Below are 26,279 nucleotides of genomic sequence, written 5' to 3'. Positions count from 1 at the left end.
ACCCCTTCCCAAAGCATAGTTATTTAGCAACCAGAAAATCAACATTGCTAATATGGTACTGCAGTGTCATTCTCAGGGTAAGGGACTTTAAATTTCATATTAATACCAGTTTACCCGCTCTCCCACACATATAAATACCTATGACTAACAGCTTGTATTTGTAGGACATTGTCCAGAGTCAGGAGAAGTTCGTGGCCTTATACTGGAGACGCCAACTGAGTTACCTAGAATGAAACCCATGTCCTTGAACTAATTAGTCCAGTGTGATGAGCAGTTGAACTTAGTGCCCATGGCAGTCAGAATAACAATTAAAACAGAACCCGGTATTTCTAGACATTGTTATGTCACCTGGCCTGTGGAGTTCTATCCCAATAATGAATTTTTGTACTGGAACTGGCTAAGAAATCATGTGCTTTTTTGCAGTGTGACTTAAATAAAATATGCATCTCAATTATTTTTTTGAAATGCCGTAGTAGTGCTGTCATAGGTCGGGTGATCCAGGAAACAGACTCTGAGACGCTGAGATTTGTATGTTGAAGCTTTATTGGTGAGTGCTCCCGGGAACACCAGCTGTGAGTCATAGGGGAAGCAGGATTGGGACAGAGGGAGTAATTGAGGCAAGAGGTCCGGGTCTTCATCCCCTACCCCACCCCCATCAACCAGTCATCAACCAGCTATATGAGTCCTCAGCAGCAGCTGGGGAACAAGTGCCTTGATCCTGAAGAGGGACCTAGGTAGTAGTACACGTTTTCTGCTACAATTGTTAATTAGTACTTTTACTTCCTAAGTATCTCTGCATTTACTATTCCATTTTACCTTTCAAATAGCTAAGTGAGGTAGACGGGGCCAGGTAGGGATTATTCTTCCTGTTATACACATTAATACATGGGGAAATCTAAGTCCAGAGAATGTAAAAGACTTGCCCAGAGTCACCTAAGACTTGACTCTGGCTCCCACACAGAGCACTCTCTACTTAAAAGATTGTTCTTTTTTTTACTACATCTAGAGTTTATATAACTATAGAATATAAGAACCAGAAAAGACAGTGAAAGCAAATAGTCCAACTATCTCACTTTAAAAGTAAGAAAACAGGCTCAGAGATGGGTAGTGATTTTTCCAAAATCAAGCCGCGAGTCTGTGTCAGAGCCTGGCCTTATGATTATATTTCCTGCACTCAAGAGCCAGTGTTCATGACCTCTGATATGCTGGGCATGGTGTACCACATAGGAGCTACAGACCTGAGATTATGGGCCCTGCCCTAGAGGATTTTAGAATCCAGTAGGTTTCTTCAGTCTACTTGAATTGTTTCAATGAGACAGAGAGAGTAAAATTTTTTGTTCTAAGCTTTCTCTCTTATGGCACCTTGCAGAATCTAAATCCAGAAGAAAATAGCATATTGTAGCTTCAGAATGGGTAATCTCTGTTCTCCCTGTATTCTAAACTGCCAGCTAGCAGGTGCTTATAAAGTTAAACACTCCATGCACACATACACTGATGCCTCTTCCATTGACTGTCCCCAACCAGTATTCATTTCCAAACCAGTGTCGTGGTAGACATTACCAAGAAATAGATAACTGCTTTCTTTTCCTTCTTCTCTTTAAATGACTTTATAGTATTTGTGATTCTTTATTCTTTTTCTAAGACACAAAGATAATGGTTGTATGGAGTAAAGTGAGTGGGTCTCTCGTTTATGAAGTCACAGACCTATCCTTTCTCCAGACCTTTCCAGCATTATCCCAACAGCAAGGACCACTGCAAGGTATGTCTACCCGGGGGCAGGCAGAGGACATTTGCCCTCGTAGTATTCAGCTCTCACCACTCCAGTTTCCTATCAGAATGCATTGTGCCTCCTGTTCTCACTCTTCAAATTTAAAACTTCTTTACTGGTGACGACTGGTCATTGTTTACAGCTCCTTTTTTCTCCTCTCATTCCTATTTAATAAACCAGGTGAACCGAGTCAGGCCTTACAAAAAGTTCTCTCCACCTCCCAGGTCTCTGAGAGAGCTTTCCACAGGGGCAGAGACTTGCATACATGCCTTGCCTAGAAAAAGAGTCCCTAAAGCTGCTAGAAGACTGTTAAGAAATACACATAGGAACATAGACCGTGAAAGAAATGAGACTGCAGGCCAGAAAATAATTTTAATGCAAAGTAGAAAGGACCAATCCACCTTGTCATTTTTCCTTGCTCCAGCTCTATAGACTCCTCCTTCCTGTGACTTTGAGAAGGTAGGAGGAGCAGGTCGTGTTTCTAGAGTGGCTGTCCATATGGGCAAGAGTCTCTCATGTTGGTAGTTTGCTCCCAGATCTAGAGGAATGCTAGTGTCCTTTAGATCTGGGAGTAGATGTGAAATAATAAAATAATTTATATGTGGTTCATTGCCTCTCCTGATCCCATCGCCTTCCTCCTAATAGTCACAGGGCAGCCATATCATCCTCGGACTCGTGGGGACCCCAGATCACTTTTAAAGAACCTGTGAAATAAATACATAATGAGGAAGGGTGAACTTCTTGGGAATGGTAGTGTAGGAAAGGGGAGAGAAGAGCCTGGGTCTTTGAAAGTATCTCCTTTCCAGATAAGGAGCAAAAGCCTAAAGAGAGGAGGAGATGGAAAGTTGGAGGGAACCAGGAAAAATGCACCTTCTCTGCTGAGGGACATCCTTTGCTGTTATTCATGTTGATATTCTTCATGGAGATGAGGGTGATGCTGTCTTTCTCTCCATTGGCTGTCGAGCAGCTAGGGATAGGAAGGGAGAACATGGGTTATGGAGAAGATGAGTGGGAGAGCAATGTAGGGGTCAAGGAACTGTGGTAGGGTTGTCGAAATTTAGACCTTTGTTTTGATAAACCTATATTTTTGTGGTGGAACGTAATGGAATGAGAGTATGCTTTGAGGCCCCAAAGACTTGTATTTAAATCTTTATTTTACTACCTACTACTTGTGTGATTTTGACCAAGTTACAACCTGGTCTTTTAAGTCTTGGTTTTTAAATGTATAAAATGCAGTAAGATCTGCCTTGAAGAATTGCTCTAAGAATTTGAGATAATATTACAAGATATCTACCACAGGGCTTGGCACATACAGGGTATTCAATAAGTGGTTCCTTAAATAAATATCTTCTTATTTAAGGAGTATATTAGAGTCTAAATTTCTACACTTTTCATGAAGCGGTTATAGGGGCTTAGCTTTGGGACTTAAGAGTTCCAGTCCCTCTCCCGTCAACTGATTGCTTCCTTTCAGGTACCCCCGCTATCCTGGCCACCCCTAGCCCTGGCCTCAGTGGAGGGTGTCAGGATTCCCTGAGTGTGTAGAAGGCAGGAAGTGTTGATTCTCTTTTGGAATGGGTGACTGAGAGGTCAGTCCTGCTACACCTCTGACAGTCTTACCTTTCAGATAGCCCTGAACTCCCAGGTTTCTGGGGATCTGTAAAAATCCAAAGGCACAGATTGGGAGTCACATACTATAACTGGGAAGCCCAACTCGCCCCTCAAAACCCACCCAAGTGGGCCCTCCCACTTTATCTAGTGGTGCTGATGTGCCATTCTTTCCCTCAACTCTAGGCTGGGTGTCAGTCCTAGAATCTAGCTCTGGATTCCTCAGCAGAGAGGGGCAAAGGGGAGCCCTGAGGTCCAGGCATGTACCTTCAGACTCTTTGTTCTTCCGACACTTAAACCTTAGACTGACCACACTGACTAGGACGATCACCACAACCACCAGGATGACAATGAAGCTGATAACACCTGAACAGGGAAAAGGATGGGGTGAAGGGGAGGTAGAAGAGGGGATAAAGAGGGTAACAGGAGTTCAAATTCTCTTCCCAGATAAGTGCTGTGTAGATAGGTTCCAGAGCAAATTAAACCCCCCTTCTCTGCGGAGTGAATGAGTTCCCAGCCTGCTGCCCTGGCCAGAGTGGGCTCTGCAGCCCTGCCCCATCCTCTCATAAGAACATGGAAACCCAGAAGAGCCCAAAAGAACTGACCAGAAAGTCAGTTCTTTCCTACCAGAGCCTTCTTCATCAGCCAAACCCTCCTAGCACAAATGGGTGAGATTTCTAGACCCAGAATTTAAGTCAGTTCAGAGGTGGGATCCCTGCCATGCCCCGCCTTCTCTTCCCTCTCACCAAATGCGGCCACAGTGAGCACCGTCTCTGATGTAGGGCTGGCCAAGATGGTGGAGTCTTCTCTTGTTCTCAGGCTCATGGTGGCTGATTTGGGAGTAACATTTTGAGAGGTGCCTAAAATGAAGTGGGATGGGTGCATCAGAGAAGGGACTGACACAACCTATCAGACAGAGCTAGTTCCCCTCAAGCTTCTACCAGGTAAAGAACTGCAGAGAACTCATGTTTCTACCCTGCCCCTCCAACCAGATCCCATGAGGATGGATGTCGGACATGAGTGACATGGGATCACGTGACTAGCATTACTTGTTGCTCGTGTTACTATTTAAAGAGGACTCCGGAAAGTTCAGGATGCTTCCCTCCTTGTGCTCTTCTCACCACCCCCTTGGAGCCCATAGGAAAGAGATTTATGCTGCGGAGATAGGGAGTCCCTGGGCAAGGTAGGGCCATCTGTTTCACCAAGGGTCTAAGTGAGAGGGAAGAAGGACACTAGATGTTTGTCCCTAGGCACTGATCTAACGAGCCAGACTGCTAGCTAAGGGGCACAGTTTCTGGCCCTCTTAAAAAGTGGTTTGGTCATGCATCTCTTCCCCTCTTCAACTCGTACTGCAGGCCTGATTGCTGTTTCATTTCCTTGACCTCATGCCCCTCCCAAATAAGTCTGGGAGTATAAATAAATCCCAGAGCCAAAGGGTAGGATGAGAGGAAGGGTCAAGTGCTGTTCGTTGTGAGCACAGACAGGACATAACTCTGCCTGTGCTGCCACTGCTGCTGCCCCTGCTTGGGACACCTGTACTTGTGCCATGAAACAGCAGGGCCAAGATGGAGGGTATCTACCCCCACTTAGCTCTTCTCCCAGGCTGCTGGGTGAAGGCCAGCCTACCCTGAGAAGCATGTAGCCCTTCCTTAACCTTTCTGTCTTCCTTTCCATCATTTTGGATTCTCCTAACCCTCCCTTTCCCTCTCTGTGCCTTTATGAGTCCCGAGTCCAGGCTCTTTCTACCTTCATTGTGACCAAGCCCAAGTCCTTGTCTCTACTCCCCACCAAACCTCTCTCATTGTCTCTCAAACCAGGTTGCTGCCGATTTGAATCCTGGTCTTGAGACCCCTCATTGTCGGGCAGGACCCTGAAGAGGAGAAGCAACCCAGCCAGACATGACCCAGTGTTTTTCACTGCCAGCCGCAGGTACTCACCAAGTCCTGATGTGTGCTGCTGTGGCTGGGGCCGAGTCAGGCCCAGCAAGAACGGGGAGTGATCATCCATGGTGCTTGACCTTGGCATCATGGGTTTATTGGCTACCATGGGGACCTGCGAGGCCTTCTCTGGAGTGGCTATGGGTTAGGAAGCAGCCAGGGGCCTGCTTAGGGCTTCAGCCAGCATGTGCACAGAGAGGGCTCTTTAGTCCAAAATCATCCTTTTCGTTACTGCTTTTAATTCCAGAAGAGGAATTAATTCCTCTCTTTTACCTCTGGGCCTTTACCTGTGCAGTTCCCTCTGTCTGGAATATACCCTGCCACCCTCTACCCCACAATCTTCATCTGGTTGACTCCTTCTTGGGCCTCGGTTTCAGCACTCAGTCACTCTGGGATGTCCTTCCTGGCCCCCAAGTCTGAAATGGTTAACATTTGTCTGGATTCCTACAGCACCTTCTGCTTATGCCCAACACCACCCTTCTTACCTTGCTTTTTACTTGTCAATGTGACATCCTCTTTACTTGCCTGTTTCCCTACTAGTCTATATTCTCCTTTAGAGCAGAAACTGTGTCTGCTTCCTCATTGGGCCCTCCCTGGATGGCATTTGTAGTCTGAGTGGCAGAGTACCTGGGGTACCAGTGCTGGACAGAGGGCTTGGGCTGTTGGGCTCTGAGGAAGGGCTGTCCCCTGAAAAGACAGAGGCAGAGGGGGAGTTGGAGGTGGAGCAGGTTTGGTGACACCACACTCCCTCACCCACATGAGAATGCTTGGGCTCTAGGTAAGCCTGAGGGGCTGGGCAGAGGGCTGGGGAGGGGGCAGGGATAGGCCCTTTGGCAACCACACTCACCTGTGCTGGGAGAAGTTGGCTCTGTGGTCAGACTTGAACTGAAGGCTCCTGGAACAGATCATCTGAGGCTGAGGGTTTGCTGCCTCCTATTGTTCTATCTTCCTCTCTCCTTCCCTGTAGCTGGTGTTTTCTAGTATTTCTTCCTATCCCACCTTCCACCTGCAGCCATTCATCTTTCTCCTCTTTCAAGCCATGTTAGACTAGCCAAGCTGAAAAATGTCCCTAGGTGAGCTCAGCCTTAGATGTCCTGAGAGCTCTGGCCCAGCCCTAATCAGTGCAAAACGGCTGAGAGCTCCTCTCCTTCTTAAGCTCCCAGACCTAAATGGTGGAGGAGGCCTGTGCGTTTGGTCTTACCTTGAGAGTTAGAGGGCTGCTCTGTTGTGAGCTGGTAGGTGTGGCCTGCAAGAGAAAGCAAAGCACTGCAGACTAGCTTCGTGAGTCTCCGCCCTGCACAGAGCCCACAGAAGAACCCAGGTCTTTTGGCTTTCTCAGCCTCCTGTGCTAACAGAGGACTAAAGGATGTGTCTGCAGCTCACAGGTCTGTCTTCCTCTGAGACTGTGACTGAATAGCACCATTACCACCACCTCATGATCCAGTGTCCTAGAGCCCTTTCCTGTCTCTTCAATATCACATGGGTTTTATATCAACCTGACACAGGTCAGGGGAAGATTATTTCAAACTAGTGATATATTCAAGGACAGAGGGCCAGTGACCTGCCAAGTCCATACAAGGACTCCAGGTGTCTAGGCTAATGTTCTCTCTATATTAGCATTGAGCTATCCATTTTCCCCTGTGAATATTGTACTCCTGACCCCGCCCCAAGGGAAGAGATGGAAAGATGTGGTGAATAAGATGGAGTTAGGAATAGGGGTTGATATCTGGACTTTCTCTCTGTCCTCCTCCAGCTGGAGGTAGGGCCCTACACAGGGAGCAACTTCTGAGCTATATGCAGGAGGCAGGGAAACTCTAGAATGAGTGACCAATTTATTCTCATAGACAGAGGCTACTCAGAAATGGTCGTTGTTGGCCAAACCCAGGGAGGAGTCAGTTACTAGAAGGCCCCAGTGAGAAGCCCTCATTAGATTTTTTTGTAAGTGCATGTGTATGCCTGCTGACCTGCATGCAGATATGTGTGTGTGTGTGTGTGTGTGTGCTTGTGTGCCCATATATGTGTCCCCTGTGTGTGTGGGACCTCAAAGGTCGGGTTGTGTTTGCTCATTTTCCACAATGAAATCATTCTTGAAACCTGTGAACAATGTGAAAGGAAAACAACGTGGGGAAGTGGAGCCGCCCAGCTGGGTTCCCGTCCTTCCACTCTAGCTGGGACCTCAGCCACTGGCCTGGCCCTCCTGCTCCCTCGGCCCCTCATCATCAGGGAAGCACCAAACCTGATCGGGATAAACGGAGGCCAGGGGCCAACCCAGCCTGTGGCAGCCTGCTGGTCTGTTTATTTTCTTTAGCCATTGCCTTCCTCCATGCGGCTATCACTTGGATAGTGTAGAATTAATTGTTTCCAAGCCCCAGCTTGCCCAGACCCTGGACCACGTTTTTTCAGGTTACCATCTCTGGTAACCCCATTCCCTCATTGGGTGGGTGGTCAAAAGGGGAGTTTAAACTTATAAGGGACCCAAACTAGAGAATGATCCTTTCAATCCAAGATATGTCCTGAAAACATCTGTCAGTTATTGATCAAGCATATCTAAGGTACTGTCTAAGCTCCATAAGGTTATAACTTTAGTTTTTAGTGGGAGGGCACAGTGCACTGCCTTCCTGCATTTATTTAGAAACAAAACTAGTGTCTTAAAAGGAATTCTAAAGTCACAAGCTCCAAACCCCAGTAGCCTACTCTTTGTCTTCTGCTCCCTCCCGCTACTGGAACTTTTTGACACCAGTATATTCCTCTGTGAGCAGAGGAGAGATTTAGGGAGCATCTGTTCCTATAGACTGGGTGTCTCTGACCACTGGGCACGCAGATACCCAAAGAACGTTGGCCAACGGCATTTCTTATTTTCCTGTCTCTCCTCTCTAATCTCTACCTGCTTTATTTGTGTCTAGCCTCTCTCTCCTTCCCCCTCCATCACCACAACCACCCAATTTTCCTCAGCAGCATAATTTAGTAATTAAAATCATGGATTTTGGAGTCTGATAGGCTCAAGTTCAAATCCTAACTCTGTCACTTACTGACCTGGGCCTTAGTTTTCTCTTCCTTAAAATGCAAGTGATTTTAGTACCCCATAAGTGGTTGTGAGGAAAAGAAAATGCATATAAAGTACTTATTTCAGTGCCTGACAGATAGTACACACTCAATAAATGCTAGACATTTAAATTTTTGCGCCATTCTCTCAAATCCTCCGTCTCAAGTCTGCCCTGACTTTGTATATCCATTGTCAAGTCCCTTCGTGGGAGTAAATATCCTCAAAAGGATTTCTCAGCCCACCGAAATGAAGGAGATGATAAATGCCCTGAGATATTAGGGTGAGAAGTTAGGAAACTCAAGCAGTGAGCATGGCTTAGGTAGCGTTTACAGGGGGGCATTCCTAGCCCTGGCACTTGCCCACGACAGGGCAGTGAGTAGGAAAGCTGGGAGAAGCCTAGACCTGTGAAAATTCTACCTCATGAGTCTCACCTTTAATCTCTGCCATTTCTGCAGTTTCTACAACAGCCTGGTCCCCCAGCCCCAGATCAAATATGTGACTCTCTCCTCCTGGAAGAGGAGGTGGTAGTGGGATGAGGGTGATCAGAGTTTTACTTCCAGCCCATGGACTTTTAGAGAAATATCTGACTCCTCCAGGAGGCAGAGTCTTCTGGTACTCAGGCCATCTCACCTATCATCAAAAAAGATCCATCCTCCCTCCCTATCTGAGCACTCTTACACTCTCTTGTGCTGCTTTGAGCACAGGTTCATGAATCTTCCACAGAAGACTGGGGGAGGGTGAGGTGGGGGTGGGGAAGGGATGACCAAAGGGAAGTCTCTGCCCTGTGAGTCAGAATCTCCTGGATTTCTCATGGTTCCCAGCAACTGCTCCCTAATTAGAGGACCCCTTATGAGCTGCTTCTTGACCCCCTGTCTGAGAGGGGTTTCCATGTCCTCTCCTCTCCTCTAGGCCCCTGAGTGAGGATGCTGTGTACATCCTCTTTGGCAAACAGTTCTTTGTCTCTAACCCAACTCCCTCTTGCTGTGATATGAGCTTAAAGTCAATATTTAGAATCCCCAGGTTGTTACTGTCCATATGAAAGAAGAGAAAAGATCACCAAGGTACAGACAATTTTATGCTAGAACACCCTGAGAGGAGCTTCCAGGACTCAGTCCCACACCAAGACAGTTACTTTCAGCATTTCTGGAGGCCAGCCTCTGGTGTGGGGGGGTTCCAATACACCCTGGAAATTTTCCCACAGAAAGGTTTAACCATATGCTATTTTACCCTTGCCTAGTAATGACCATCTCCCAATCCAAATGATCCCCTTCACAGAAAGCTTCTGGAATTTCCCTTGGGCACAGCTCTGGATGGAGAGCATGTGTGGTCTGTGTCCCAAAGGAGGGACAGTCTCTCAGGACTGCCAGTCCAGGAGAGGAACTGCTGAAGGAGGGTGGCACGTGCCTCTTACCTTGGAGTAGGAGGAAGCCGAGGATCGCCCAGCACAACTGCTGTGCTCTGACAGCCCCCATGTCAGCTGGGTCTCTGACGGGCAGGCAGACGTTCCGTGAAGACTCTGTCCATAGTGGAAAAGAGAGAGGGAGTGCTGGGGCGGGGAGGGGGTGGGGGCTGGCTCTCCAGGAGCTTCCTGTCAAAGAATAGAAGGAAACAGATTGGGACTGGCTCCAGGGGCCCTGCTCAGCAGGACAGCCTAGCTGAGGATGTAAGGCCAAAACATCAGTGACTGCGCTCCGGGGCTCCACGTGGCCTGAACTAGGGCCACTGTGGGCTCCTCCAGGGTCTGAGCACAAAGACCAGTGATGTCAACCTGTCCCCCGCAATCCCCCTTGCCCTTCTCCTAGGAGTCCACCAGGTCCCTCCACACACCACCTAGAGTTTTTTCTGGAGTGTAACTCCAATCCCTCCCCATACTGTTTCAGACCATGATTGAGCCCTAAAGCTCAGCCCACCAGCCCTAAAGCTCAGCCCACCAGCCGCCCATGCTCTACAGACTCTGCGTTCTCCACATTCCTTTCCCTCCTCAGGGCTCCCAATGCAGATGAGACTCCCTACATCTTTCATTATTGTTATTCTTAATAGAAACACAAGAGGACCACATTCCAAGCATCCCTCTCTCCAGGCCCTTCCCTTGCAGTGGGGTCAGGTGGTCTCCGTGCTCCAGCAGCACCCTTGTCCTTAATGTCCCATGGTACTCTCTCCTGCAGACACAGGTCAGCATCGTCACTTATTTCAGTATCCCTGGGACCTGGCACAATGCCTGACATATAGCAAATCCTCAGCATATATTTATTGAACTAAACTCAAAAGATTTTCTTTAAACTCAAAAGATTTAAAAGCAGAGAAATGTTACACAAATCCTCTTTAACATAATTATTATTATTATAGATTTCCTTTCAGTCTGTGATAATATGCATATATATATGCAATCATTTTATGATTTGTGTCCTTTTCCTCCTTTATTTTTTATTTTTTAATATTTTATTTTGAAACAATCACAGATGTACAGAAAAGTTGGAAGTATGTTATGCAGAACTTTTTTCCTTGAACCATTGGAGAGTAAATTGCCAACAGAATGCCCCACCATCCCCGAAAACTTTAGTGTGTATTTTCTACAAATAAGAATAGTCTCCTACATAATCACAATACAGCCATCCAAATTAGGGTATTAATTCCATATAATCCTCAGAGTCCATTCAAATTTTGACAATTGTCCCAATAATGTCTTTTATAGCAAAACGGTCCAGTTTAGAAGTTACTCATTGCATGTCTCTTTAGTCTCCTTCAATCTGGAACAGTTCTTTAGTCTTTCCTTGACTTACATGACCTTGACATTTGTAAAGGTTATAGTCCAGTTATTTTGTAGAGTCTCCTTCATCTGGGTTTGTGGGATATTTCCTTGTGATTTGATTTAGGTCATGCATCTTTGGAATGTCACAGAAGCAATGCTGTATGTGTCTGTTTGCATTCTATCAACTGATTTTGATTTGTTCCATTACCAAGGAGGTTCATTTGATCCCTTGCTTAAGGTGGTATCTGCTAATGTATTAGTTTCCTGTGGCTGCATACAAATTACTGTAAACTGGTGACTTAAAAGAACAGAAATGTAATCTCTCACAGCTCTGGAGGCCGGAAGCCAAAATCAAGGTATTGGCAGGGCCACACTCCCTCCAAAGATTCTAGAGAGGATCCATTCCCCCCTACTGGTCGCCGTTGGGCATTTCCTTGGCTTCCTTAGCTTGTAGCTGCATCGCTTCAGCCTCTGTCTCTGTTTTCACATCACCATCTCCTCTGTGTCTTCTTCTCTGTGTGTCTCCTCCAAGGACACTTGTCACTGAATGTAATGCCCATCTCAATAATCCAGGATGCCCTCCTCATCCCAAGATCCTTAACTTAGTTATATCTCAAAGACTCTTTTTCTAAGTAAGGTAACATTCACACAGGTTCTCGAGATTAAGATATGGATCTATCTTTTTGGAGACCACCATTCAACTATAGCCAACTTTCTCCACTTTAAACTTACTCTTTTCCTCTTTGAAATTAATAAGTATTTTAGGGGAAAATACTTTCAAACTATGTGAATATTAGAATCATTTATTCTTTTTTATTTATTTTTATTTTTTATGCCTACAGCACCTGATCTTCCTAGGTGGTCTCCCATTCAAATACTAACTAGGCCCGACTCTGCTTAGCTTCCGAGATCAGATGGAATCGGGCTTATTCAGGGTAGCATGGCTGTAGACAGAATCATTTATTCTTTTGATGCTCAGATCTTCCCCAGTTTGGTCACTGGGAGCCCCTTCAGGCTGGCTTCTGTATCCTTTCGACACATTGAGCACTTCCTTACTTTCCTGGCATAATGAGATGTTTTGGGTTCATCTCTTGCTTTACCTGCCCCAGTCTTGGAAATGCTATTTCTCCAAGGAACCCTAGTTCCTTTTAGTGGCAAATGGTATTGAGAAACTGAGGCCCAAGTGGTGTGCTCTTTGCTACAAGAGGGTAGCTTCTCCAAGGCCCTTCTCTGAAATCTGGCTTCTATTGTCCTTATTTGATCATTTCCCTTATAACCACGTTCCCATCTCTGTTGCCACTCTCGCCTCACAGATGACTTCCACACCCCACTCAGGCTCTGACTGTCCACACTGGGCCATGTCTAACCATATGGATGCCTTTCTTACTCCTTGTGAGCCCCAACACCCTGCTCTGGGCCACTGTGACTCCCCCTACCCCACAGGCACATTGTCTACCTGTTCTGTGTCACCTTTATTACTGAATTATTCCAGAAAGGAAAGGAAGAGGAAGAAGAAACCTTCCCCTTATTTTCAAACCATAAACATTTTCTGCTGGCTCACAGACTTCATAGTGATAATTTTTGATGGTAACTTATATACTATTCTGTGGTCTATTTAATCATCTTTCTGTTTTTGAACATTTAAGCTGCTTCCAGTGTTTCCTTTCATGATTGATTCTGCCGTGAACAGCTATAGGCCTGTCGCATTGTCGTTGCCATTCTAATAGGTGTGTGGCTTTTTTTTTTAAGCAGCTTTATTGAGATATAATTCATATACTGCTATAGGCTGAAGGTTTGTGTCCCTTCAAAATTCATATGTTGAAATCCTAACTGCCAAGATGATGGTATTAGGAAATGGGGCCTTTGGGAGGTGATTAGGTGATTAGGGCAGAGCCCTCACGATTAGGATTTGTGCCCTTAAAGAAGAGGTGGCAGTGAGCCAGCTTGCCCATTCAGCTGTGGGAGGCCACAGTGAGAAGGCGCTATCTGTGAACCAGGAAGTGGGCTCCCATCAGACACCAGATGTACTGGCGCCTTGATCTTAGACTTCCTAGCCTGCAAAACTGTGAGAAATAAATTCCTGTTGTGTATAAGCCACCTAGTTTATGGTATTTTGGTATAGAAGCCCGAATAGACTAAGACACATACTATGTAATTTATGCATTTAAAGTGTACGATTCAGTGGTGTTTAGTATAGTTCAGGGACTTGTGCGATCATCATCACAATTTTAGAATGTTTTCATTACCCCACAAAGAAATCCCACACCCTTTATAGACCTATCTATAGCTTGTAGTAAGAAGGCTGGAAGTAGGATGTGGCTGAGATGGGCAGACCTTGCTCTTGGCTTACTCCCATGACCCAGAGCGTACGATGAGCCCCGGAAGTCAGCCAGCTCTCAGATCTCCCCTATCAGAGCAACCTCCTGCTGGCCTGCTCAGAATGTTCCCCTAAGTTCCTCTGCTGACTCCTAACCCTAGCTGTCTTCAGTGGGGACAGAGTGAGGGAAGAAGGGCTGCTCCTTGCCTTACTTAGGCCAACAGGGCCACTTCCACCTCCCCTGGGGAGTTGAAAAAGAGAAGTGACCCCAGTGTACAGAACTGAGGAATGATGGTGGGGTGGACCCCAGGATCTTTTCATCCTTGGTCCCAGTGCTCGATCTCAAAAGCCAGTACTTTTCTTCTCTGTGAAATAAAAGCAGATTCTTAATCATTTTAGCCCCCTAAATCTAAGAGGCTCCATGACAACAAAAAGCCAAAAAGAGACAGAGGAAGCAAGTCAGTGAACACTCGTCGTGGATCAGAAGTGCCCTCCCCGCAGGTGAAGGGTTCTCCTTACAAGCCTCCAGGACTAAGGATGGGGTGGGCGTGGGGGCTTGTGCAGGTTCCTGTTCTATTCAGCAAACTCTTGTCCAGCACTTGCGTGTATTACCAACACTGTAATAATGCCTTGCTGGGGTTCACAGGCTAGGAAGTAAAATGAGCCTTCGCACACCTACAACAGAACACAAAGTATGACAAATGTCAGGAGTGATGTAGAGACATATTGCTACAGGGTTTAAGGAAAAGAGAAACCTACTTCAGTATAGTGGGCAGAAGAATACATTCCTGGAGGAGGTAACACTAAGTTCAACTTAGGAGTTGAACTCAGCCATGAAAGATGGTTAATGTTTAGATGGTAGGAACGGGGAAGAGCAACTCACAACAGTGGGCGTGGAGATAGGAGAGTGAGAGAAGGCTGGGGCAGTAGTCTGGAAAGTCCAGAAATTCCATTGCTTTATCCTTTTTGAAGACCTTTAGGAGATAGGTCCAGGACTGATGAGGCAGGGAAAGGGAAGAATTAGTCATCAAAAGGATCAGAAATTGGGTTTTTGGACTCAGGGACTAGAGCTCCAGTGATGGTGCTTGTGAGAACAATGGGATGTGTATCTTGAAGAGGCAGGAAGCAAACAGCAGTGGCTGAACCTCTGGACTGTGGCAGAATCCAGACTCCAGCTAAGTGGCCCAGTGTGGGAAGTAGAGAATGACTAGAGCCTTTGATCACATTGGGAGAGGGCCAGCCTCCTAGCTAGCTTTGAGGCCAGCTAGCCATTGGTCTCATTCATTTTGCAGGTCAAGTCAGCAACTCAGTAACCTGGGCTAAAGTAAGCTTGGAGGTCTGAATGGGGTTCCTGAATGTCAGGGTGTGAAGCAGCTTGGCTGAGAGCCAAGGAATCAGGATGGAACCACTGGGTGAGGGGAGTTACTGAAGGTCTCCTGGTCTCCAGCCTGGAATGGAAGGTAATACGTGTACAACCAGGGACAGGATGAGGAGTGGCTGGTCCCGTGGAGTTAGTTGGGACCAAAAATTATTTTTAATAAATGGTCTCCAGGTTGTGGAGAGACTGGTGAGCACTTTTTGTGACTCGGACATATTAAAGTACCCACATTCTCAAATGAAGTTACATTCAGACAAATGCAAAGAAACATACAGAATTCATATTTGTACAAATCAAAGAAGAAAAAACTCAAAGAGGAAAGAATGCCTTGTATGAGAATGATAAACATCAAATTCAACAAGATGGTTATCCCTGGGGTGAGAAGGAGGGGAGAGATCAGGGAGTGGGGCTTCTATTTTATTTGTAATATTTTAGTTCTCAAAAATTTTTAAAATAGATGTGACAAACTATTGAGACGGACAGAGCTGTTAGTTGGGACAGAGAGATTTAGTATATTATAGTCTGCACTTTACAATATGTTTGTGATATTGCATTAAAAAAAATCAAAGAACGTTACAAGAGAAAAATTATTGGGGTGGGGAGAGGGCACGTCCTGATGGAAGCGGGACAGGGTGGGGACAATGGCCAAGTGTCTGAGATCAGGTGCAGGAGGGGTGGGCCGGCAGACCCAGACCCCCAAAGCTGGCGGGGAGCATGAAAAGAGTAAGATCAAGGTACTATCAGAGTTAAGGGCTGGCCCCAGTATAGTCCCCATGTTCAAGGAAGTGAAAGCGCGGGAGAGAGTGGTGAGGGTGTGTGTACAGAGGGTGTGTGCTCCGTGAACCCCACAGACGTGGCAGCTCCAGGTAGAGGCTGAGCTAGAGTGGCAGATTCTCCTTTGCTCAGCTGGCCACCAGTCCTGAGGGAGTCTTGTGCTGCCGCCAGCCAGACAATGCACCAGGTAGACTCTCCACTCACCCCCTCCTACCAGGCTGGCCTGACTGTCTGCAGGGGCCCCTTGCCTTTCACCGATTGTGCTTCCCTTTTTCCCCTGCACATCCGGAGCTGCTTCTCCACCCACTGCCTTGGTCTTTTTCTGGGAGCTCTGTGGGCTGGGCCCCACGGAGCCTCAGACTTTCAAGTCGGGGTGGGTAGCTTTCTACATGGGAAGGGACACATGCTGGGGACTGAGAGACTAAAGGGAGTTAGTTTGTCCTGGATAGCCTTTCCTGGACCCCAGTGCCTACCCATGGGAAGGGCCAAGCTGAGGGCTGAGAGTTAGTCGGGAGACTCCACCCCAGAGGGCCTGCTCCTCGTGGTCCAGATGGAGACAAGGAGGCTAGGGAGAAAAGGTTTCCTGAGCCTTTGATAACCTTGCCAGCTCTGGAGTTTACAGTGTGGAGGTTTGCTACCTTCACTGCAACCTCCCCTAACCCTACACTTAGCAGGGTGGAGACAGAGGTAAGGATCAGACCCTCCAGCTTTAGGCAGGAGAGTGCTGGGACCCTGAAGAGGGAGAACCTGGCGTCGGTTCCTCAATTCGACCCCGGCAGAACCAGGAATGCACACTGGGCATTCCCTCCCTTCCAGGCCCCTGAACCCCATCCTGAGGCCTGGGGGATGTTACGGATGTGGTATCCCCCTCGCCTCACCCCAAGGTTTCTTCTCCTTTTCCTTTCTCCCTCCCCCCCAGGGTGCCTTCCCTCCGCCTTCCATGTGAGTAGGGGGAACCTAGGACGCTGGACACAATGACGCCCTTTTCTCAGGACTTTAAGAAGCAGCTGCTCACCGCCCACTGCCAGGGACGTGGGACAGCATCCCTTAGTGTGCTAAGATTCCTGATGTAGGACACGGGATCTGTGTAGGAATTTTGGTGGAGACCTGGGAAGAGAGGGCAGTGGGAGAGGACTTGAGGGCCAAATATGCCATAATGTAATGAAGCACCTCTCTTTGCTCCTTTCTGAACAACTTTGTCTCCCTATCTCTATTTCTTTTTCTTCGGTTTCTATCTCTGTATCTATCTTCACTGCTGTCTCATTATCTCTCTTTTTCTTTCTCTTTTTCTCTTTGTAACTCTCTCTTTCTCTCTGTATCTCCCTCTGTCTATCTTTTTCTTTTATTCTTTCTTTTGCTATGTGTGTTTTTATCTCTATGTTTCTCTGTCTCTCTCTCGTCATCATTCTGTCTCTCTTTTTCTTCGTCTCTGCTCCTCTCTCTCTTTCTCTCTTTCAGTTCCCTTTGGGTGCTTGTCTCTTTTTATTTTGGTCTTTTTCTGTGTATACATACCCATGTCACCTTCCCTCTCTGCCACTCCCCTCCCAGGCTGGCCACTATCCCTGGCTTTCTTCAGCTGTAAACGGCTCGGCGGGGCAGGAGCCCCAGAGAAGGCTCCCAGAAGTGCTAGGCGGAGCCTGGGAACAACCTCGAGGGGACGGGCTGCCCCTGCTCACCGTCATCGTAGCTGGCTTTGTTCTACTGGCAGTCTGTATTGTGATAGCAGTCCACTTTGGGCCAAGGCTACACAAGGGCCATGCTACTCTCCCCACAGAGCCACCAGCCCCAAAACTGGAGGGTGGCATCTACCTCATCCACTGGCGAGTGTTGGGCCCCCAGGACAGTCACGAAGACACCCAGCAGAGCCCTTCTATCCGTGGCTCCTACGTTGTGCCAGATGGGCCTAGGCTCAGCATCGATGAAGTTACATATCTGTAGGAGGGAGACTTTGGAAAGTTGGCCTGACCTGGCTCAGAACAAGAAACTGGATAGAGAATTAGGGCAAAAACAAATTGGAGCCTGGGTGTCAGAGCTTCAGAAGTGCACACATGGACTAAGCTGGAGCTGCCCTCTCAGCAGAATATAGAGAAAGCCCTGTCGTGGACAGAGGAAATAAAAGAAGCTTGATGGCCCTGCCCAGAAACATGCTGCTGTGAGCATTCCCAAGGCCCAAGGCCGCCTTTACAAAGCTACTCCCTCCTCTTCAGGGACCACCGGACCTCTGAACCTCCTTCTCCAAGTCCCTACCCCTCCTCTTACCCTTAATTTCCTCTCCTTTGGGTGTCAAGGTAAGTCCAGCTTGGAAATTCTACTGCGCAGCTTCCCCTGTGCAGGGACATCAGAGGCTTCCTGTAGATGCCCTGACCTACAGCCCCTTGGTCCTGTGAGGGCCAGCCAGGAAGAGCCAAGGCAAAAAGCTCAGGGCTCTGCCTTCTCTGGCATTCAGGAAAGGAAAGAAAATCTATTGCCCTTCGCTGACTGGGGACATCTTTCGGCTGTCAGGGACCAGGCCTTGTCAACAACTTCTAAGGCCCATGCAAAGCCCCAAGCACCACTTATAGTTCCCCAAATTGTTTTTGAATGGCCCTCACTATCTTAGGGCAAGACTCTCGTCTTGCCTTTCCTTGATAGGATGGGGAAAATTTGGGTGCTGTCATTATCTCCCATTTTCTGTGTGAGTGAACTTGTTGGGACTAGCCTAGAATTTACCCCAGGACATTCCCAGATCTAGAACCTTCCAACTAATGGAAAAACCGGAATGGAAAAGGAGCTCCATGGAACTTGTCTAGGAGAAGAAAGAAGTGAGAAGATCTGCAGGGGGAGGGGCCTGGAAGATGCAGGAGGCCAGTGGGGCAGAGCTGGGCCTCCCAGTGGCTCTCCGGAAAAGCACCCCATTCCCTGACACCTCTGAGCCTCACATGCAGTGAAGAGCATGCAGCCAGACATTTATGGAGGGACCTCTGGGTGCTTTACCTTTGGGAACACATGAGGATAAGTCAACCCTGAGGATTTCCCTCACTGAGACCCCAGCATAATCAAGGAGGCTGGGAAATAACAGAAGATGAAGAGGAACAGAAGTAGAGATTGTAATATGTGCAGAGGACTGGCTTGCCTCCTTTGGGACTGACAAGAGGCAGCTATAATATTAATCACTGCTCCTTCTTAAGGGCCAGCTACGTCCTGGGCACTGGGCTCCTCTGTGGGCCTGCAGATATTGTACTGTTCACGACTCATAAAACCTTGGAGGGAGGAGCTACTGTTATTCCCATTTTGTAGTTGGGGATATCAAGACACCCAGGTGGACACACGTACTAAGTGGTGGAGCAGGATTTGATCCTGGGACCGTCAGACTCCACAGTTTGAGCACCATGTTAGGGGCTTCATGGGTGGGGAAAGTCGTGTTGGGAAGGCCCTTGATTCTGGGCAGGTTTCTAGGTGTAGGAGTGACTGGTGTGATGTTAGAGGATTCTCAGGCCTTGGGGACAAAATGACTGGGACAGCTGGGGAGAGGAGGAGACTGTTTCCCCCTTTACTCTATTGGCTCTGTCATCCTTGGGGGCAGTCAGTCTCTTCTGAAATGTGTGTCTGTGTGTGGAGGCATTCTCCACAATCATGCTGTACTCAGAAATGCATATTGAGCATTTGTGATAACAAAGGTGGGAGGGAGGAAACAAGATCTGGGGGGAACGAATGGAACTGGTGGAAATGGGCCACCTCCCTTCCCAGATGGGGGCAATTTTGCCCACACAGTCTTGTTGTAGTGGCTCAGTTTTAACAGTAATGGTATAAGGTATGGCAAGTGGCTCGCTGTGTTGTCCAGGGTCCCCCAGGTTATGTCCCACCTCCTCACACAAACCCTCTTCCCCCTTTATCCTTTTGCAAGCTCTCTCATCTGGAGACATTTATTCAGTGGCCTTTGCTTCTCTGAACAGCCACTTGCCCAGGACACAGCAGTGCACCCCTCATGGCAGCTGTGTGCTCCCTCAGGCAGCCCCTGGTCCCACCCTGCCCCCCAAGCCTGGAGACAAGGGCACTGGAAGGGCAGGTGGAGTGGGGTGTGCTGCCCAGCTCTCTGCCCTCAGACCACCTGGTGGGCCCTGTCACCATTGAAATGATATCCGCCACCTCACTGCCCTGTAGTAGAATGAGGAGAAGTGTAAGGAAGCATTTCCGTACAAGCCTATTTGGACACCAAAGATAATAAATGCCAATCGCTGTATCAGTCAGATTCTAGCCAGAAAACGATGGCACACTCAAATATGTAATCTGAGGAGTGTTTAAAAAGGCGACCATTTAGAAAGGGCAGGTATAAGGAAACTGCAAGGAAGAGTTAGTACTCCTGGACAAGCATCGAGCATCGGTGGGGAGCTGATACCACTGCTGGGCCTGAAGGGGCAAGGGGAGAGAGCAGTTCATGGAACCTGGAGAGAGGTTGGGCTTCTGAGAAAGTCTGGTCAAAAGAGGTAAAGAGCCCACAGTGACCTTGACACCACAGGGAGGGAGCCGGGGGAATAAACACTCCAACCTCGCCTTCCTCCTTCCCTCCATTCTCTTTCTGAGGCTCCTCATTGACTAAACATAACTAGAAGCCAGAGGGCAAGGGAGCCTGTTGATGCCATCCCAGGGCAGAGGAGGCAGAGAGGAGTGGAGAATAGGTTAGGACGGTCCAATGGAAGACACCAGGCACGTGTCCTATGTTGATGTGGCATTTATAGTTTATAGGAAACTCCCATACAGTCACGATCCCCACAACAACCCTGTGAGGTAGGTAGGGTGATGATTATGATCCGTTTCATAAGTAAGGATATTGAGGCTCAGAGAAGTGAAACAACTTGCCCAATGTCTAGTCCAAGGACTTTCTTTCAGAGGTCTCCTAGGGGAGGAAATGGTTCTGCTGGGCGTCCAGCTGCTAAATAAAGCCCCCAACCCAGAGTCTTAGGGATTGCTGGGGGCTCAGGCAAGGTAACCCTGGGGCTCAGAAGATATCTGTGCGGAGTGGGAGAGGCTGATCCATGCCACTGATGAGGAGCTCGGGCTCTTGGTGCAGCGTGGAGGAGACAGGCTCTTGGTGCAGCGTGGAGGAGACAGTACCCACAGTAACCTCCTCTTTTTCCTCCTGCCTCAGGTGCTTGAGGATCTCCTGTGACAGGGAGAAGTCGCTTTCCTCTGTAGGTTCTGGAATAGGGTGGGGAAGGTGGGGGGGCAGTGAAGTGAGGACCTCACACGTTCCCACTCAAACATACCCATAGGACTTGCTGGGCAGATCCTCCAACTTTCCCTCCTCCCCACCTCCCTGGGGCCCCTCCCCATCCCAGCCACTGGGGTTAGGGTTTCATGGAGTCCTAGAGCTAGAAGTGGTTTTAGAGATAGTAGAATTCTACCTTCTAACTTTTACAGATGCTGCTCAGGAAGGGACTCAAGGTCATACAGAAAGGGACCCAAGGTCACATAGTGGCAAAGCTGAGGCTGCAGCCCTAGTTTCTTGGCTCCTGGCCTGGGGCTCTTGTGCCTCCTTTGGCATCCCTAAGTGAAATGAGGGGCCCCTAGAGCTCACCTCTTCACACTCCATCCAGGACCCACAGCCAAAGACCTCAGAACAATCAAGTGTCCCAAGTGGAGAGGTGAGACCTCTCTCAGGAAAAGAAGGGGCAGGGCTTGAACATCTTGACCACTTGGGAAGGCCCAAGGCATGTGCTGTCGTATCTCCTCCTGACCCCTGTGAAACCCCTGGGACCCCTGACTCCTGCCCTGACTATCAACCCCTTACCCTGGTAGACAATGAGGCGACAGCTTTTCTGAAACTCAGGGGCATCTGCCAGGATATCCTCAAGCGTCCGGCAGAAGAGTTTAGCTTGCTCAAGCCGATCCTCCTGGCTAAAGCCAGCTCGGCCATCCTGTGACATGGCAAACAGGGTCTGCAAGGGAGTGGCATACTCCAGGACGCAGGTGCCCACCTGGAGGAGGTGAGAGGAAGGCCAGACTAAATCAGAAGCCAGGCACACAGACTCTGGACCCCAGTACCAATGCAGGGGCCCCATTCCCTCAGTCTGTAGAGATGGAATCCTGGGAGGCACCACCCTGATGGAGTCTACACTGTCTGATTGGCCTTTGCCTCTGATATCCCACTCCTAAAATCAAGGCCAGTGCTGCACTGAATTTATCCTTCGCAAAACCTTCTCCTAAATAAGATCCCAAGGCAAGGCCCACCGAGCTAGGCTGTCAATTGCTACAGCTGGAAATCAAATCTGGGGTTCAACCCTGGTTTGTGTCTCCCCACCCATCCATGTGAAAACCGTCAGATGTTCTCACAGTCTTCATCTAGGGCAGCTTTTTGGTCAAGAGCATGGTATACTCAGGTTGAAATCACCCACTTTTTCCCTGCTTCTCAGAGTCCCAGTTTCCTCATCTGTAAAGTAGAGATCACGACAGTCCCTATCCCACCGGGGGGTGGTGGTGAGTTGTTGAGGAGGTCAGATGAAGTACCTAGAATAGCATCTGGCATGTGTAAGTGCTCAATAAATGTTACTTATCATTGCCCTCATTCAGTGCTGAATCTTGCCCAGCTTTGGGTCACTGAGAAAACTGAAGCTCAAAGAAGGGCAGTAAACTTTTATCAGTGCCTGGTCAGAGCCTGGAGTTCCGGGGCTCTAGGCTCTACCCTCCCCAGCAGGACCCACCTCCCAACACACTCACCGGCTTCCCTTTCTCCAGAAGCTCATAGATGCTGTTGGTGTAAACCCGGCTCTTGATGCCAGCACGGTCAGCGCTTTGCCGGGGCAGCTCATCCAGGAAGCGAATGTTGGGGTCAGCCGCACTCAGGTCGTCAAGCACCCCACAGTCCAACGGGAAGAGGATGTACAGCCGATGGCTCCCCACACCCCGTAGTGTGTTGCTGTGGAGCTGATTGTAAGTATGGATCCGGGCCCGGAGCCCTGGGGTGGAGAGGCCCAAGAAGTCATTCCCACTAACCCTGTCTGCCACCTGGGTTATTGGTCCCCTCAATGTGTAGTTAAAGAGAACCGAGTATCCCGTCCCCTTGCCTTGTCTAGGAGGCCGGGAGGGGAAGCGCACCCAGGAAGCCTCCCCACCCCGCCACCTACTCTAACAACCCTTATTCCCCCGCACTTGTCCTTTATCCAGTTTTCTGTCAGCCTCACTCCTTCCCACCACAGCTTTCAGGGCTCTGAGAGGAAGTCAGAGCCCTGGAAGGTGACATTGCTAGCATCCCTGGTACAATGAGCCAGACCTCTAGCTCAAACTGTTTCCTAGCAGAAGCCACAGTGTCAAGGGAAGGCAGCAGTGAGATGTGGGGGAACCCCAGCCTTGGCCAGCAATTCAGAAGAATGAGACACAACACAGTGGAGTGGTCAAGGGCCAGGCTTCGGACAGACCTGGCTTCAATCTTGCCTCCTCTCACTAAGCTGTGTACCTTTGGACAAGTCACTTTATCTCTCGGTACCACAATTTTCTTATCTCTTAAACAGCTGATGATTATTCTTTCCTCATAGGGTGTGAATTTAAAGAGAAAATGTACATGAAGGGCACACAGCATGCAGTAAATATTTATTGAAAGAATTCATGGGCAGGTCACTTAATATATCTTTCTGTAAACTAGGTGTAATAACATTCTTCATGCCTATAGGATTGCTTTGGGAATCAAATGATTTGTTAGACATAAAAATATTTGGAAAAATATAGCGAGTCATGGAGACGCAGGAGGCTGTATGTCTTATTATCTATCTTATAGATCTAGAAATGGAGACATAGAGGATGGCCCACCTGGCAGGATCAGCCGCAGATACCCGATATAATATGACCATGCCAGCCCATGGGCCACGTTGAAGTTCTTTTGTTCACAGATTGTAGAGACCTCAGCTGGGGTCAAGGCCTGTGGACAGCAGGGTAGGGCTGAGGAGCCTCCATGAAAGAGTCCTCCTCCTTCAAGAATATTCACCAACCCGCTGCCAATTTGCTCCCTTCTCTGCCCCTGCTGACCCCACTGTCCAGGACATTACAGGCTCTACTCCAAGACCCAACCTCTAAACTAACCCCACTCTCACTCTCAGAACAAGTCACAACCAGCCATGGCCTCCACTTGGCCACACCCTCCATTTCCCTTTGTGTCATACCTGGAGGCCCAGAAGAATGCTCAGTGCCTCCGAGAGGCCCAGTTGGGCAAGCATCCAAGTGAGGGGCGAGTCAACTGTGTTTGGGAGGGTAGTGTAGAAATAGCAAGACAGCAGCAGCAATACCCCGTAGTGGATGGGGCAGCCTAGGCAGGCCCGAACAGCCCTCCAGTAGTTACCCTGGTACCTGTAGGTGACAGCCAAGCCCCAGGTCCCAGCTTAGCTCAGCCAGAGAGAGGGGCAGGGCTGGGGATCAGGGGAGTGAGACATTTTGGGTGCCTAATCACCATGGGAATTTCAGGGAGTCACCTGGAGTGGATGTGGCACAGCTCCTCGGCCAGATAGCAGACCCTCTTGAACAGCAGTTTCAGCTGCAGGGAAGCCAGGTGGAGCCCCAGACACCAGAGCATGTATTCCGATGGCTCCCCCAATACCCAAAGGGCTGCCAGGCAGACAATCAGCAGGACAGAGGCTGCCATCTCGGCCCTGTGACCCCTGGGCCTCGGGATAGATGGGTGCAGGCTGGAGTGGGACATCTATGGGTACAAAGAAATCCATGACCATGCTCCCCTTACTTTCCTATCGTTCTAGGAGGCCCTTGCTGGGCACCTGCCCCCAGCTATCCCTTTCCCTGATGCCTAGCCATACCCAGAGGCTGCTCTTGGAGACACCTCTGGGGACAGGCTGGGCATATAGCATCCCAGAGCTCCAGTCTAGGAGAGATTTGTTGAAAACAGAGCAGGTGGAGAAGTGCATGTGCCCACACATATACACCCCACCCAACCCCAGGGAGACCACAGGTGCAGAGAAGAAAGAAGGCAGTGACTGTCCCAGACCTGAAAGTGTACTATGAGGTACCACTCACCTAGGGAACCTTGGGGACCTGGACTTCCCTCTCCCCAGAACCCATCCCAAGAAAGATCTTAGTCAGCAAAGCTGCAAAGCACAGTTCAGGGAGTGGGGGCAGGGCAGCTAGAAGGCTGCCGCCCATTTCTGGGTCCCCAGGGGCCTCAGCCTTGGAGCTCTGGCTGGGCTGCTCCTGATCCTACCTCCTACCTCTTAGACCGAAAGTTGTTTCTGGAAGACAACAGGGAGAGACGGCCTGGTGTAGTGGCTCCCAGACACCAAGGAGGCAGCCTGAAAACGAAAAGTTAACAATTGAAGCTTTCTCCACAGCACTCCAGCTGTCGCATCTCATCAAACTATAGCTTAGAGTGCCCTGGGGAGAAGGGTATTTCCTGGCCCTCAGTGCAGAGGAAGAGCCTTTCCCACAAGGTCTTGAGAAGTCAAACACCAGTCCTGGGGTGTGTGGTGGGGGGAGCTTGCAAAGGCCTCCATTCCATTGCCATTTGCTGCCCTAAAGCCGAGGGTGTTCAGAAACTCCCTCACACTCCCCTGAACCGCAACCCGAACACCAACTTCCCCTCAAGCCCCCACAATTAAACACACTCTACCAATACCCACGCGTGACTCCACACACCCAGCTAAGGCAACACACACTACACCATGCAGCCCTGCCTGATTATTTTTATTCTGATTTGCAGACGCAGATCCTCTTTTTCTGAAGACTGTGATATCAGGATAGAGGCGGGGAAAAGGAAGTTATTTCCTGTAACAACAGCCTTTCAGTAAAGGGCTTGGTAGGAGCAGAAAGCCAGCAGGGGAGTGTGGGGTTTGAGCTCAGCACAGGAAGTGGCCACGCCTGTAACTGCTCAGAGAGAATCTAGTGGTTCTAACCAAAAAGGCAGTCATATGGACAATAATAATAATAATTTTTAAAAAGTGCTTACCATGCTCTAGACATTATGCCAGTGTTTCATATGTTGTTTTACTTAATCTATTCAGCTACTTAGGTATGACACTATCCCCATTTTACATATGGGTAATCTGAGGCTCAGATTGCCCCAAGTCCCACAGCTAGTAAATGAGGGAGAAGAGACTTGAAGCCAGGTGTGTTGCCAAAGCACGTAAAAAGTGCTTACCATGCTCTAGACATTATGCCAGTGTTTCATATGTTGTTTTACTTAATCTATTCAGCTACTTAGGTATGACACTATCCCCATTTTACATATGGGTAATCTGAGGCTCAGATTGCCCCAAGTCCCACAGCTAGTAAATGAGGGAGAAGAGACTTGAAACCAGGTGTGTTGCTCCAAAGCACGGCTTGCTCTGAGCCCCAACTTCACAGGAAAGAGGGGAAGGTGCCAAGACCCAGTATCATGCTTACAGTTGCTCCTGAAATGGAGAGTGTCTCTGGCCACTCCCTGGCAACCTGAGAAGCTGATTCAACTTGCAGATGGGGCAGACCTGGAGAGTGGGAGTGGGGTGGCACCCACAGAGCAGCAGCAGTTCATTCCTGCCCAGGTCAGAGGGTCTTTGCTTTGACCCTTCTCCACATCACAACCAGACACAAGAAAATGCCACATTTGTAGATGCCAGTGGCCTCCCAGGAGCAACTTTTAACTTCCTTAAAACTCTCTTGGTTTTGAAAATTATTTCCTAAGAATGGAGGGAATCCGCTACATTTACTCTTCCCTACAAATGGCTCCTGAAAAGGTCCTCTGTGGTGGACAAGGTCTCAG

General features: G+C 48.7%; 2 protein-coding genes and 1 pseudogene across 2 annotated transcripts; all 3 read right to left on the bottom strand.

Moving 5' to 3' along the window:
- Positions 1 to 2,284: 2,284 nt before the first annotated feature.
- On the bottom strand, positions 2,285 to 9,825 carry ECSCR (endothelial cell surface expressed chemotaxis and apoptosis regulator). The gene is made up of 10 exons (XM_025040598.1): positions 9,765 to 9,825; positions 8,785 to 8,862; positions 6,512 to 6,556; positions 5,938 to 5,997; positions 5,311 to 5,448; positions 4,120 to 4,233; positions 3,641 to 3,739; positions 3,386 to 3,422; positions 2,639 to 2,735; positions 2,285 to 2,472 (listed from the first exon to the last, which is right to left on the bottom strand). Exons 1-10 carry the CDS (start codon positions 9,823 to 9,825, stop codon positions 2,464 to 2,466), a joined length of 738 nt encoding a protein of 245 aa, XP_024896366.1. The 3' UTR covers positions 2,285 to 2,463.
- A 2,110-nt stretch (positions 9,826 to 11,935) lies between these two features.
- On the bottom strand, positions 11,936 to 12,054 carry LOC112471954 (annotated as a pseudogene).
- An 8,225-nt stretch (positions 12,055 to 20,279) lies between these two features.
- Positions 20,280 to 25,350, bottom strand: TMEM173 (transmembrane protein 173). Its single transcript, XM_006923042.3, has 8 exons — positions 25,162 to 25,350; positions 24,754 to 24,834; positions 24,007 to 24,233; positions 23,701 to 23,884; positions 23,351 to 23,459; positions 22,265 to 22,503; positions 21,339 to 21,525; positions 20,280 to 20,746 (listed from the first exon to the last, which is right to left on the bottom strand). The coding sequence occupies exons 3-8, from the start codon at positions 24,231 to 24,233 to the stop codon at positions 20,547 to 20,549; spliced, it is 1,146 nt and encodes a 381-aa protein (XP_006923104.1). The 5' UTR covers positions 24,754 to 24,834; positions 25,162 to 25,350; the 3' UTR covers positions 20,280 to 20,546.
- Between the last annotated feature and the right edge of the window lie 929 nt (positions 25,351 to 26,279).

Source organism: Pteropus alecto, unplaced genomic scaffold (assembly GCF_000325575.1).
Source record: "Pteropus alecto unplaced genomic scaffold, ASM32557v1 scaffold78, whole genome shotgun sequence".
NCBI classification, from domain to species: Eukaryota; Metazoa; Chordata; class Mammalia; order Chiroptera; family Pteropodidae; genus Pteropus; species Pteropus alecto.
The sequence above is the reverse complement of the archived record's forward strand: the minus strand, read 5'-3'. Positions and strand labels throughout refer to the sequence as shown.